The 14,976-nt window shown below is 41.7% G+C and overlaps 2 protein-coding genes across 8 annotated transcripts in view; both read left to right on the forward strand.

The window, feature by feature from the left end:
* LOC121538409 (E3 ubiquitin-protein ligase TRIM33-like) overlaps positions 1-3,309 on the forward strand; it is a 28,580-nt gene extending 25,271 nt beyond the window's left edge. For all 5 annotated transcript variants that reach the window (XM_045207095.1, XM_045207096.1, XM_045207097.1 and 2 more), the window contains 3 exons: positions 154-306; positions 1,968-2,018; positions 2,590-3,309. In XM_045207095.1, coding sequence (XP_045063030.1) covers positions 154-306; positions 1,968-2,018; positions 2,590-2,814 — 429 coding nt within the window. In that variant the 3' untranslated portion in view covers positions 2,815-3,309. The remainder of the gene's footprint in view (positions 1-153; positions 307-1,967; positions 2,019-2,589) is intronic.
* Positions 3,310-4,363: 1,054 nt separating this feature from the next.
* On the forward strand, positions 4,364-9,503 carry LOC121538408 (lysosomal amino acid transporter 1 homolog). Of its 3 annotated transcripts, none has more exons than XM_041846373.2 (9): positions 4,574-4,763; positions 5,492-5,564; positions 5,881-6,081; positions 6,175-6,304; positions 6,537-6,624; positions 7,261-7,412; positions 7,527-7,619; positions 7,778-7,963; positions 8,343-9,503. In XM_041846373.2, the coding sequence occupies exons 3-9, from the start codon at positions 5,888-5,890 to the stop codon at positions 8,430-8,432; spliced, it is 933 nt and encodes a 310-aa protein (XP_041702307.1). In that variant the 5' UTR covers positions 4,574-4,763; positions 5,492-5,564; positions 5,881-5,887; the 3' UTR covers positions 8,433-9,503. The 3 variants fall into 3 exon arrangements, with proteins under 3 accessions (XP_041702306.1, XP_041702307.1, XP_041702305.1); XM_041846371.2 differs by lacking the exon at positions 4,574-4,763 and adding an exon at positions 4,803-5,170; XM_041846372.2 differs by having other exon boundaries at positions 4,364-4,763; positions 5,492-6,081.
* Positions 9,504-14,976: the final 5,473 nt, after the last annotated feature.

Below are 14,976 nucleotides of genomic sequence, written 5' to 3' on the forward strand. Positions count from 1 at the left end.
ATTGTATTTATAAATAAATTAGATTGATTGGTTTATTGATCCTGCCCTATGCCCACAGCACAACTTTACTTCAGCATTGTGGCTATAACCATAATGTTCTGTATAATAAATGAATGATCCAATATGGCTCTCTAACCATGGTGTTCCCACCAGATCCCTAATTACCACAAGATCATCAAGAAGCCCATGGACTTGACCCTGGTAAAACAGAAACTACAGTTGAAGCATGTCCAGCACTACCAGAGCCCCATAGAGTTTGTCTCGGACGTGCGCCTGGTCTTCAGCAACTGTGCCAAATACAACGAGGTTAGTGGGCATGAATTCCATGCATGATGAGATGGGGCTGAGTGATAGTTTAATGGATGCAGGAGAACACATGCACACTAATCCTGTATGCGGGCAGTGGAAATGCACCATGCAGAATGTTGATATCCTTATCACACCATTTTGCATGAACTTGGGCACCCACAGGGATTAACACTGGATGACCGGATGCAGTTACTGTGTACTCACACTAGACTGTTTGTTTTGAGTGTGGTGTTGCAAAACTAATTTGCCTATGTGCTGATTTTCCAACCTAAATATTTTCATGGCCACTAATGTAATGTCTTCCTGGTCAGTTATTTTGTAAGCAGTGATATCGCCTGCTACCATAAGACTTCTTGATTTGTTTACTTATGAGTTAACAAAACAAGCACATCTATAAAGCATTGACTATTATTGTCATTATTGTCACAATATATTCAAGATTTTTGTCATTCTAAATAACTTGATGCTTTCTTGCAGCCAGATTACCTTTAAAATGCTAATACATTCTGTTTTGTCTGTATTCCTTATAGCTAACCGTTTCTATCAATGATAGATAGTTTGTCCTTGACTTGATAGTTTTTTGGGTGGAGTTTTCCTTTAATATCTTGGGCAAGCTATCTTTTGGTATTTGTTTCATTAGTCCATTGTTGATATAGTCCCAAAATAGAAATACAGCTGGTAAATGCATCATACGGCTGTATTTCTATATTTTGAAAGTTATATCTTGACAACTTGATTGCTGACATGCAAAACATTTTGGGACTATATCAACAATGGACTAATGAAACAAATACCAAAATATCGTTTTGAGGGTGGAATTTTCCTTTAACGTGTATATTTTCAATACATACTAACCCAAATACTTGGACTTTTCGAATGCAAAAGTTGTCCCGTGTGTGGGATCTTCATTGCATTGGACCTTTTGATATGGTGTCAATTTTTACTTTCTTAATTGAATCTCTCTGGACATGTTTTCGAGTGATGTGTTTAGGGGAAAGATGCTTTACAAGGAATTTGGTGATTTAGATTTTCAATAGTGATTTGAAATGGAAAATACCTTGCATTGAGAGAATCAATGAGGAACTGAGTTGTGGAGGTAACGTTAAAAGGTTTCCTACTGGTTGCAGTTGACGTAGTCAACGGTCCAGCTCAATGTGTTATATATGCTAATTTAAGATTTAAAGGGACACTTACTAGATATCAGTGAAGGGACCGTCAGTGTCAAGGCTAGTAAATCAAGCTAACCAATTTAGCAAGGAGAGAAATTGAAAGACGTCATTCCCAGGAATATGCCAGGATCCACAGCAAGGCCATGGATGCTGTTCAGAATTCTCTCAACAGGCTGAAGCAGCCAGGTAAAGACAGACCGTAGGTAAAGACACTAGACTAGTTGGGAAAAGTAATGGCAAGATTTACCCAAGGTCTGCAACTGCAACCTTCTTAAGTTAGACAGTAAGTGAAACAAAAGTTTATGGAGGGATGACACAAACCACATTTGGACACCAGTTCAATAAGGGGTATATTTTACTTAGGCCGTAGACCTAGGTTAGTGACAGTACACATGGTTGTTACCTATAACCTGTCTGTGCTGTGAAATCCCCCTGCCCCCCCCTTCTGCTTTTTGGTATTTTATTGTACTGTTATCACCCCTTTTTTAGATGTCTCGAATAATCCAGGTTTATGATGAGGAGAAACAGAGTAATGTGCAGGTAAGCTGTTTCTAATACACATGGAGGGGAAAGGTTTGGCTGCCCAACCTGCCACTTGGATTGTTAAAAACGTGGTTTTCCTGTGTTATATGTATTTCCACACTGAGGTTAGAATAATATTGTGAAAATTATGATAATGCCTTTTTAGTGTAAGAGCTGTTTGAAAAGACCGCCTGAAATTTCAGCCTGTTTTGGTGGGAAGGAGTTTTGGGGTAAATTTGTTTAGACCAATAAAGAGTTCCAAACCTCTCTGCCAATAACAGCTAGTTCTAGACAGTCCAAGCAAAATTCTTGCTTGAGAAATTGCTCTTTGCTTAAGAAGCTATTTTTTTCCTTCTTATTTTTTACCATTTTATTTGAAAAAAATCACAGTAAGGTACTTAATTGTTACCCAGAAATGATTTGATATTGAGATAAAACATTTTAAAAAACCAGCTGCATTGGACCTTTTAACCCACTCTAGTGTACTCCATCCCCTCCCCTCCCATTCCTTACCCATTCTTCCCTCCTGTTCAATGATGCTCTCACACCCCACCTTCCTCATACTCTCCCCCTCCTTCCCTCCTGGCAGGCGGACTCGGAGGTGGCACAGGCAGGGAAAGCAGTGAGTTTGTACTTTGAGGAGAGGCTGCTGGAGCTCTACCCAGAGGAGAGTTTTCCTGAGGTACCAGAGGAGCCCGAGGCCCCAGTTGGAGAGGGAGAGGAGGCAGATCTCACAGAAGACTCAGAGGATGAATTTGTGCAACCTAAACGCAAGCGGTTAAAAACAGATGAAAAGATGCTCCACATCAAGTGAGAATCAGTGTTAAAAAAAAGGAAAAGAAAAGGTCAAGAAGTGAAAGGATTTTGTCTTCCTTATCTGAAATGCAGGACCTATTGTACACATTTACACGTTTATTTCATCCTTTGCCTCTTTTAGTTATTGTAAAATAGAAATGAAATTAGTCTGTATCTGGCAAACTGGACTTTTTAAAGACATTGGAATTTCCACTCCTCCATTTCCTCTGGCAATTTATGGATGTTCAAAAAAATGCTTGTACAGATTTTAAGTATGATTTGTTTGCAGTAGTCATTTTTTTTCTATTATCATTTATGATAATATTTGTGAAACATGCTTTATAAAATATCCAAAACTCCCATTTCCTCTAATCTTAAAGTTTGACATGAATTACCTACCAAGTATTTGTATTGTGTTTGAAATATTTTACCGGCTGTAAATAAGAAAAACCAAATGAGGAAAAACCAGTGGCTTGTTTGGTCTTTCATCAATAAATAAAATATGTTCAAATAATTCCTGTCAATGTTGCAAGACTTAATTTCAGGCTCTGAGAAAAAACAGATTGAACAATGTTGTTTCTGTGATCTTTTGCTTTCCATGATCTAAACAGGTCTCTTTTGGGAAAGATGTGTAATCTCATGATCTGAATAAAGGATAAAATGACGTTTTTAAATTAATACCAGGTTGGCAAAGGGTTTTATAATCAATGACTCAAAGACTGGGTCACAATGGTTAATGAAATTGAAACATTTGCAACTCCAGATAATATGGTGCAGGTTTTCAAATGAAGTTACCAAACCTCAAATGAGGTTACGCAAATTGACTTCTCTTTTTACTTCTCTATTTTACATGAGTCAAAATGTGCCGCAATGAAGGACAAACCCGAGTCATCCCGACCCCTCCATCTCTCACATACCCAAGTACATAGGCTACCCAACCCTGAGAGACAATCTGCACTAAAAGGGGTTAATTCGTTTCTGTAAGTACATCACCCTTAGACAAAGTAGATAGGAAATGGCATTTCTAAATATCAATCCAATCAATCAACTAAAAGTACTGTATTGTCAAAGGTGTGAACGTTTTAATGGAACAGTCATTTTGTGACATCTCATTTAAAATCAGAGTCCGGGGCCTCCCGAGTGGCGCAGCGGTCAGACCCGGGTTAATTCCCGCGCTGTGCCACAACCGGCCATGGCCGGGAGTCCCATAGGACGGCGCACAATTGGCCCAGCGTCGTCCGGGTTAGGGGAGGGTTTGGCCGGGGGTGCTTTACTTGGCTCATCGCGCCCTAGTGACTCCTTGTGGCGGGCCGGGTGCCTGCAGGCTGATACCGGTCGCCAGTGCAACGGTGTTTCCTCCGACACATGTTTCCCCCCCCCACCTTTATTTAACCAGGTAAGCCAGTTGAGAACAGGTTCTCATTTACAACTGCGACCTGGCCAAGATAAAGCAAAGCAGTGCAATAAAAACAACACATTGGTGCGGCTGGCTTCCGTGTTAAGGAGCGCGGTTAGGCGGGTCATGTTTCGGAGGACGCGTGACCACCTTCGCTTCTCCCGAGCCGGTTGGGGAGTTGCAGCGATGAGAAAAGATCGTCAGATGCATGTCTGTGACAGAGTTGAACCCAGACCAAAATAGTACCTAGGGAAGGTATTTGGTGGAATAAACTGTGACATGAGATCAGAGCAGAGAGGAAGAGGCGAAGCGAGAGGGTTTGCTCCCGTCAAAATATGTCCCCGATAAGCAGATCGCCTGCCTTTCCCGCCTTTGGTACAACAACTCCCATTGTTAGGGAGGAGACAAGACGATCTCGTCATTATATACAGTTTCTCTGGATCAGCGTAGTTTTGTGCTGAGTCGTCAGTCAGGTGAGCAGTGTCAGCTGACAAATATGTTTCGATCGAAGACTCCCGCGAGCTGAGGACAAGAATAGTTTTTTTTTTTTTTTTTAGAGCTTGTGTGTTGAGGTAAGCCATACTGTTACGTCTTCATTGTCATTAGAATACTTTAGGGATAAATGCATAATTGGCTACCTGGCGAGTCATTTGCGCGCGATCGGTAGAATAGCTGGAAAATGGCATGTTTCAGGCAGAAATATGCGGCCGCTGCGAACATCAGATGTACATGATACGGTCTTAATTTTCACAGCTTTATGAAAAAATGCAAACGCCTGTAGATCTTCGAAGACTGTGGGGCCGTGATGGGGAGGGAGGCTGGCTGCGCACTAATGGCAGAATTACCACGCAGATGGATGAGGCCAAATAACGAGGGCTGTTGATATGTGATGCGAACATGTGAAATTTGGACACAGGTTGCCGCTGTTCTGTAAATTACAGGAACTTGAGGACAATATTCATCATGCCTGTATTTCAAGGTACAACCTAAATTCCAGAAACGTGCCCCACAAACGCAGTTAACTAGTTCGAGATTATTATTTTGTGCTGTGACTTGGACATTTTAAAATGCAGTTGATTTGTTTTTGACGGGAGGTAAACTACAGACAGAATTTCTACATTGTACACACAAAATTAAGAATTAGAATAGGTAAATGTAATAGGATCTCTATGGTCGTAGGTAAATCGGTCGTGTAACTCCGCCTTTTCTCTGACGTTGGAGATCATCTTCCAATCAGTTCAGTTTGAGCTAAATTGTTGACAAGCTACTGTATGTTTTCTCCCAAACCTATGCAAGCCAGTCAGCAAACAGACGTCTGAAAAGGGCATCGTTGTTCCTCCCTGGACACACTTCAATAACCGACCGAGAATCAGGTAAGATACATTTTTTTTTTAATGTTGGACCACCACCTTTGTCCTAGAAGACGTTTGAAGCAGAGCCAGCTGTGAAAAGTCAGCTGGCTAGCAAGCAAACAAAAGTTGTCAGCGAGCAACTTGTTTGTGCCCAACTGGAAAGTCTTTATCAGTACAAACCGATTTCACTCTGAATTCCATAGCAGATAGTACATTTTGAGACTGAGCTATGAACAAGTTTTGCAAATATAAAGAATAAGCGGTAGCTTGCTGTTTATTTAGCTAGCTACATTGTCTAGCTTGTTCGTTTAACGCTTTTCTCTCTGCTTAACATGAGCCTGAATATGGGGTCAGCTGATGGTGTCCTCATGCGGGGGTCCTTTGGATGGAACACTGATGGAAACTTCAGCTCTGTGTGCCCCAATGGGTCGGTATGGGTTTGGGAAGGGCTGGGGGAATGTGCCCAGGATGCCAGGGACATGGCCAGTGTCATCCTGGGTCTGCTGTCTATAGTGTGCTTCATGGTTTCTTCTCTGCCGTAAGTCTTGATTGGGAATACATTATTTCAGGCCATTTCCGATGTAAGGACAACACCTTTACTCTTCCTATTTTGTTGTGTTCATGAATACAGGCAGTACTACAGCTCTTGTAAGAGTGGGAATATGGACAGCGCCTTGTCCATTTGGTTTCTGTTACTGTGGCTGGGGGGCGACTCCTGCAATCTTGTAGGCTCATTCTTAGCTGACCAACTGCCGCTACAGGTAAGTGACAGCTATCTGGGTCAGTCAATATTACTGAAATGGTTTGAATAACAATATAAACGTTTGTCTGTCAAGCATGAAAATAGGGGGATAAACTGAAATTGTCAACTCCAAGATACTAATGAAAAGATAACGACATTTTAATGTTACAAAAAAGTGTAATGATATTCATTTAAACAAGTATTCCCCTTGTCCACCGCACTGACATGTCTCTCTCCCCCTTCTCATACAGGCATACACAGCAGTGTATTATGTCCTGGCTGACTTATTGATGCTGGGATTGTACTTTTACTACGTAGCTAAGCACAAGATGAATAACAGTGAGTTTGTGTTTTTGTCTGTTAATGTATTTGATCTCTGTTCCAAATTAGCTGCTGTGAGATTTGTCTTCTCAATAATAAATCAAGGCCATTGGTCAGTGCACATTCCACACATTTACTATTAATTGAGGCCTCTGTGTGTTACACCGGGACCACAGTTTGTAATATACAGTATAACGCATGACAGAACAGGGTATGGCTTGTCCATGTTGTCCTATGTTCTGCCCATTCAGCAAATGTTCATTCCAAGACGCCTTCGTAAAAATGGCTCATTATGCCATAGAACACACTGCAAGGTTGTGTTTTATACATACAACTGTATACAGTTGTTATTTAACAGTTCAATGAACCTGACGGGTGTCAGATTAGACTGCTGTAGCCTATACACAGAGGGTCCCCAGGATTAGTTTTGAGAAACAGACATTCATTACACAGGAGGAAGAATCATACAAAACTAGTGTGATGTCAGCAATACTACTAGTGATGTCAGCAATACCTTGCATCACCACCACATTTTGTTCTTTCGTTCCTAATTGTTGTCGCAGCCATTGACACCATGACCCTTGGTTGGATGAATTTGCTGAGGTGGCGTCTACCAATATTGACGACTAATATCTTTATTTTTCCTTTACCCAGACAGGTCGGTTCTAAATGTAGTTGGTGTGGTCTATGTACTGGGCTTCTCTGCCAGCCTCGTTGCCTTACCTGGGTCAGGGTCCCAACAGGATGTGGTCCTCTCTGGGTTCAAGGGGCGGGCCTTGCTGTCAACCACTGTGGACGGTGTTAAGGTGAAATATGGGCTGGATGTTAATGTAATTGATTTGTTGATTTTTATTCTGGCCTCTGGCCAACCTTTTTATCTCTCTGAGTGACATGCAGACGCTTTGTCTTTGTGTGTCCAGGCTTTCAGCACCAAGGAGATCATTGGGTTTACCATTGGCTCCATATCCTCAGTGCTCTACCTCTGCTCCAGACTGCCACAGATGCACACTAATGTGAGTCTGAAAAGGGGGAGTGGGGAGGGGTTGTTAAGGGAGTGAACGAGTACTGGGTGGACAGATCATTTTAAAGTGGATGCGAAAACCTCCCTGTAAAAGTGTTGCATGGATCTTTTTCTTTCTCCTTATATTTAAAATGTTTCTTTCTCTGGTAGTACACAAGGAAGTCGACGGAGGGTGTGTCCTACTTCCTGTTTGCCCTGGTCATCCTGGGTAACACTACGTACGGCCTGAGCGTGCTGCTGAAGAACCCTGAGCAGGGCCAGGGAGAGGGAAGCTACGTCATCCACCACCTGCCCTGGCTCATAGGCAGCCTGGGCACCCTCTCTCTAGACGTCCTGGTATCCTTCTCATTATGAAAAATGTATGCACTCACTGACTGTAAGTCGCTCTGGATAAGAGCGTCTGCTAAATGACTAAAATGTAAATTACAATGCCTACTGGGCCTCAGGCCTCCCCAACAACACGTTTACTTGTAACATTTAGTGTGCTTTGACTTAACACTTAGCTTCTGCTTTTGACTTTGTATTACAATGACCCTAATGAACTTACCTAAATGCAACAGGTTCAGGTTGGTTTTTGACTAGTATTATCTAAGTACATTATCCTATATGCCAGCCTGCAGTTGTTGGAATGTGTTTCCTTTATAGTATCTAAAAGTTTGACCAGTTAAAAAAAAAAAAAAAAAACTTCATGAATTCCCTTGACTCGCTGCTTCAGATCTCCATACAGTTCCTGATATACCGCAATAACGCCCCTCTAGAGTTGGAATCGCAGCACGATGAGAGAGCTGCTCTGCTGGACAAATGAAACTGCTCCTTGGGTGCTGGATCTACAGTAGCAGTTCAGACACTTATCCCCACCCAATGGACTCTCATTCACATTCCTAAACACTAAATCATAACTTTTTGACACACAGGAAATCCCTTTCTTTTGACTATCGTTTTATTTATATGATTTGTGTTTTGAGAAAGATGCCACTGTTAATTGGGATGCAGCTGTAGTTTACTTTAATGAACTGTTCTTAATTCCTCTTAATCTTTAAGTGCTGGACCTTCCAACCGTTTGTCTAAATACTTATAGTATTTCAAATTTGTAACAAACCCGTCCTGACAATCATGACACTACTACTGGTCACTACGTGAAACCCTCTCATTGTCATATTAGAATAGTCTTGTTATTGTATTTCAGAAGTGATTGACTATAAATATTTTTTGCAGATCACTTCATGTCTTTTGAGTATAGAGACATGAATCTTAGTGTCTTGACATGTTCATGTGGATTTATTGTAACTTTTAATTAGTGTAAATGTCTGAAGTACTGTACTGAATTTATTTTATTGTTTACATAAATTGCCGTTAAGCATTTTGCATATGTGTACATTTGAGATTTATGTACTTTTTTGGGGGGTATGTCTTCAGATCTGGAGACTTGACCTCATGTTTGTTCAGTGTAAGCACACAGCAATGATGCTCCTGTTTCTTTTTTCTTAGTCTGTTCCCTAAACAAAAATGGTGTTACATCAGTCTACTGATATGCACAGGAAGGATTTAATGTTTTATCACATTGATAGTGTCTCATTCCCCACTTACTGCTACATTTAGGCAGTAAAAACAAAAAATTGTTAGAAATGAGTTGCGGGAATGTGTTTCTCATTTTGATAAATGTTTGTTCTGTTTCACTAATACGCTCAATAGGACACATCATGCTTTTAAACAAACTGAATTTGTATGGAGCCCTGATGTCATTTGGCCAGTGTACCTGATCTTTAGTGTGTTAAATACGCTGGCAACGTGATTTCATTTTCCACCTTACTTCCATATCCAGCCCATACTGTTTTTGACTGGACTTCAAGATTATATAATAAAATAATGAAAAGTCCTTTGGAAATTATTCAGACCCCTTCACTTTTTCCACATTTTGTTAGGTTACAGCCTTAGTCTAAAATTGATTAAATACAATTTCCTCAATCTACACACTACCCTATAATAACAAAGCAAAAACTGTTTTTTTGAATTTTTGCTAATTTATTTAAAATAAACTGATCACATTTACATAGTATTCAGACCCTTTACTCAGTACTTTGTTGAAGCACCTTTGGCAGTGATTACAGCCTCGAGTCTTCTTGGGTATGATGCTACAAGCTTGGCACACCTGTATTTGGGGAGTTTCTCCCATTCTTCTCTGCAGATCCTCTCAAGCGCTGTCAAGTTGGATGGGGAGCGATGCTGCACAGCTGTTTTCAGGTCTCTCCAGAGATGTTTGATCGGGTTCAAGACCGGGCTCTGACTGGGCCACTCAAGGACATTCAGAGACTTGTCCCAAAGCCACTCCTGCATTGTCTTGGCTGTGTGCTTAGGGTCGTTGTCCTGTTGGAAGGTGAACCTTCGTCCCAGTCTGAGATCCTGAGTGCTCTGTTTATCTTTGCCTCGATCCTGACTAGTCTCCCAGTCCCTGCCGCTGAAAAACATCCCCACAGCATGATGCTGCCACCATGCTTCACCGTAGGGATGGTGCCAGGTTTCCTCCAGAGTTGACACTTGGCATTCAGGCCAAAGAGTTCAATCCTGGTTTCATCAGACCAGAGAGTCTTTAGGTGCCTTTTGGCAAAATCCAAGCGGGCTGTCATGTGCCTTTTACTGAGGAGTGGCTTCCGTCTGGCCACTCTACCATAAAGGCCTGATTGGTGGAGTGCTGCAGAGATGGTTGTCCTTCTGGAAGGTTCTCCCATATCCACAGAGTAACTCTAGAGCTCTGTCACAGTGACCATCGGGTTATTGGTCACCTCTCTGACCAAGGCCCTTCTCCCCCGATTGCTTAGTTTGGCCGGGCAGCCAGCTCTAGGAAGAGTTTTGGTGGTTCCAAACTTCTTCCATTTAAGAATGATGGAGGTCACTGTGTTCTTGGGGACCTTCAATGCTGCAGAAATGTTTTGGTATCCTTGTGCCTCGACACAATCTTGTCTCGGAGCTCTACGGACAATTCCTTCGACCTCATGGCTTGGTTTTTGATCTGACATGCACTGTCAACTGTGGGACCTTATATAGATCGGTGTTTGCCTTTCCAGATCATGTCCAATCAATTGAATTTAACACAGGTGGACTCCAATCAAGTTGTAGAAAGATCTCAAGGATGATCAATGGAAACAGGATGCACCTGAGCTCAATTTTGAGTCTCATAGCAAAGGGTCGGGATACCTATGTAAATAAGGTGTTTCTGTTTTTTATTTGTAATACATTTGCGAAAATTTCTAAAAACCTGTTTTCACTTTGTCTTTATGGGGTATTGTGTGTAGATTGATGACACATTTTATTTATTTAATCAATTTTAGAAGAAGGCTAACTTAACAAAATGTGGAAAAAGTCAAGGGGTCCGAGTACTTTCTGAATGTACTGTATAGAGTTGGGCCAATGCGGTTTCTGTCTGAATGTTCAGAGAGCGTTGCTAAGTGATAATTAACACTTCCGCGTTGTACTGTTTATTTCTGATAGTTTTCAAAAACTATGAAGGTGTCCATTGAAAGCATATATGCAATTTGTTGACACCACAACACAGTAGAGACTTGGATACACATTATCCCGAATGCTAATCAATAAAAATGTCTGTTAAATTCGCTGCTCTGTTTTGCTTGTTTACAGCGAGTCATTTAATAGGGAACTGTCGGAGGTGCTCTCATATTGTTACATCACCAACATTTAGAGAATAAACGCACCAACATGGTCGACCTCTCTCTCTATATATGGCTCTGGTATTATGTATTTCACCATATTTATCCAACTGTAACCTTGACTTTATCCCATGTACACTACCAGTCAAAAGTTTTAGAACCCCTACTCATTCAAGGGTTTTTCTTTATTTTTTACTATTTTCTACATTGTAGAATAATAGTGAATATATCAAAACTATGAAATAACACATGGAATCATGAAGTAACCCAAAAAGTGTTAAACAAATCAAAATATATTTTATATTTGAGATTCTTCAAATAGTCACCCTTTGCCTTGATGACAGCTTTGCGCACTTGGCATTCTCTCAACCAGCTTCATGAGTTGGTAACCTGGAATGCATTTTAATTAACAGGTGTGCCTTGTTAAAAGTTAATTTGTGGAATTTCTTTCCTTCTTAATGCGTTTGAGCCAATCAGTTGTGTTGTGACAAGGTAGGGGGGTATACAGAAGATAGCCCTATTTGGTAAAAGACCAAGTCCATATTATGGCAAGAACAGATCAAATAAGCAAAGAGAAATGACAGTCCATCATTACTTTAAGACATGAAGATCAGTCAATACAGAACATTTCAAGAACTTTGAAAGTTTCTTCAAGTGCAGTTGCAAAAACCATCAAGCACTATGATGAAACTGGCTCTCATGAGGACCGCCACAGGAATGGAAGACCCAGAGTTACCTCTGCTGCAGAGGATAAGTTCATTAGAGTTACCAGCCTCAGAAATTGCAGCCCAAATAAATGCTTCACAGAGTTCAAGTAACAGACACATTTCAACATCAACTGTTCAGAGGAGACTGTGTGAATCAGGCCGTTATGGTCGAATTGCTGCAAAGAAACCACTACTAAAGGACAATACGAAGAAGAGACTTGCTTGAGCCAAGAAACACGAGCAATGGACATTAGACTGGTGGAAATATGTCCTTTGGTCTGGAGTCCAAATTTGAGATTTTTGGTTCCAACCGCTGTGTCTTTGTGGGACGCAGTGTGGGTGAACGGATGATCTCTGCATGTGTATTTCCCACCGTAAAGCATGGAGGAGGAGGTGTTATGGTGTGGGGGTGCTTTGCTGGTGACACTGTCTGTGATTTACTGTCTGTGATTTATTTACACTTAACCAGTATGGCTACCACAGCATTCTGCAGCGATACGCCATCCCATCTGGTTTGGGCTTAGTGGGACTATCATTTGTTTTTCAACAGGACAATGACCCAACACACCTCCAGGCTGTATAAGGGCTATTTTACCAAGAAGGAGAGTGATGGAGTTCTGCATCAGATGACCTGGCCTCCACAATCACCCGACCTCAACCAAATTGAGATGGTTTGGGATGGGTCGGACCGCAGTGTGACGGAAAAGCAGCCAACAAGTGCTCAGCATATGTCGGAACTCATTGGACTGTTGGAAAAGCATTCCAGGTTAAGCTGGTTGAGAGAATGCCAAGAGTGTGCAAAGCTGTCATCAAGGCAAAGGGTGGTTATTTGAAGAATCTCAAATATAAAATATATTTTAATTTGTTTAACACTTTTTTGGTTACTACATGATTCCATATGTGTTATTTCATAGTTTTGAGGTCTTCACTATTATTTTACAATGTAGAAAATAGTAAAAATTATGAAAAACCCTTGAATGAGTAAGTGTTCTAAAACCTTTGACCGGTAGTGTACACTCAACCTTAATTTATCATGTCACGTGCAGGTCAAGCCCTAGTCCTGACCTCTGACCTTTCCACTCCACTATCTGGTAGACCCTGAGGGTGCCTGGTAGACCTGGCGCTAATGTTTGTGGAATACACAGCTTTGTTGTTTCTCTTCATTAGTGGAGTTAGTCTTATACTGTCCTGTTAGTGAAGAAAACGAGCGATGGGATTCGGACCCCGGGAACCCTCCTCTCACTCACTCACACGCACACACACACATTATCCCTCAGACACACACACACACACACTCGTTTTCCCTCTCACACGCATACACACACATATAAGTGACATTGAGGGCCCACCCAGCGAGGAAGGAAAGGTCAGAACAAAACTATCACGATGGGTTCAATGAAGAGATGAACTGTGTGGGGGGCTGATCTCATACAGTGACAGTGAGGGAGAAGGAGTATGTGTGCGTGTAGTCGTCGTCGGTTGTGAAACTGAGGTTGTGCTCCTAGGCAGTCCCAGGGCTTCTTACGGAGGGCAGCAGGAAAAGCCAGCGATAGCGGGCCATCATCCATCACCAGGAGGAACAAGAAGCTGTTTATAAACACACAATGCTGGGAATGTCTTAATGAGCCTGCTCTCTCTCACTGCAGGGCCAGGGCCCACACCATCACATCCACATTCCCCTCCGTTCTTCATTGTGGTGCTCCACATACTTCATATACACTACCGTTCAAAAGTTTGGGGTCACTTAGAAATGTCCTTGTTTTCCATGAAAACATACATGAAATGAGTTTGAATAGGAAATATAGCAAAATGAATAGGAAATGTAGTCATTGACAAGGTGAGAAATAATGATTTTTATTTGAAATAATAATTGTGTCCTTCAAACTTTGCTTTCGTCAAAGAATTCTCCATGGGCAGCAATTACAGCCTTGCAGACCTTTGGCATTCTAGTTGTCAATTTGTTGATGTAATCTGAAGAGATTTCACCCCATGCTTCCTGAAGCACCTCCCACAAGTTGGATTGGCTTGATGGGCATTTCTTACGTACCATATGGTCAAGCTGCTCCCACAACAGCTCAATAGAATACCAGCTGACTGCTTCTTCCCTAAATAGTTATTGCATAGTTTGGAGCTGTGCTTTGGGTCATTGTCCTGTTGTAGGAGGAAATTGGCTCCAATCAAGCGCCGTCCACAGGGTATGGCATGGCGTTCCAAAATGGAGTGATAGCCTTCCTTCTTCAAGATCCCTTTTACCCTGTACAAATCTCCCACTTTACCACCACCAAAGCACCCCCAGACCATCACATTGCCTCCACCATGCTTGACAGGTGGCATTAAGCACTCCTCCAGCATCTTTTCATTTGGTCTGCGTCTCACAAATGTTATTTTTTGTGATCCGAACACCTCAAACTTCGATTCGTCTGTCCATAACACTTTTTTCCAATCTTCCTCTGTCCAGTGTCTGTGTTCTTTTGCCAATCTAATATTTTCTTTTTATTGGCCAGTCTGAGATATGGCTTTTTCTTTGCAACTCTGCCTAGAAGGTCAGCATCCCGGAGTCGCCTCTTCACTGTTGACGTTGAGACTGGTGTTTTGCGGGTACTATTTAATGAAGCTGCCTGTTGAGGACCTGTGAGGTGTCTGTTTCTCAAACTAGACACTCTAATGTATTTGTCCTCTTGCTCAGTTGTGCACCGGGGCCTCCCACTCCTCTTTCTATTCTGGTTAGAGCCAGTTTGCGCTGTTCTGTGAAGGGAGTAGTACACAGCGTTGTACGAGATCTTCAGTTTCTTGGCAATTTCTCGCATGGAATAGCCTTCATTTCTCAGAACAAGAATATACTGACGAGTTTCAGAAGAAAGTTATTTGTTTCTGGCCATTTTGAGCCTGTAATCGAACCCACAATTGCTGATGCTCCAGATACTCAACAAGTCTCAAGAAGGCCAGTTTTATTGCTTCTTTAATCATCATCAATCGTTTT

The sequence above is a fragment of the Coregonus clupeaformis genome, chromosome 24, assembly GCF_020615455.1.
Source record: "Coregonus clupeaformis isolate EN_2021a chromosome 24, ASM2061545v1, whole genome shotgun sequence".
Classification (NCBI taxonomy): domain Eukaryota; kingdom Metazoa; phylum Chordata; class Actinopteri; order Salmoniformes; family Salmonidae; genus Coregonus; species Coregonus clupeaformis.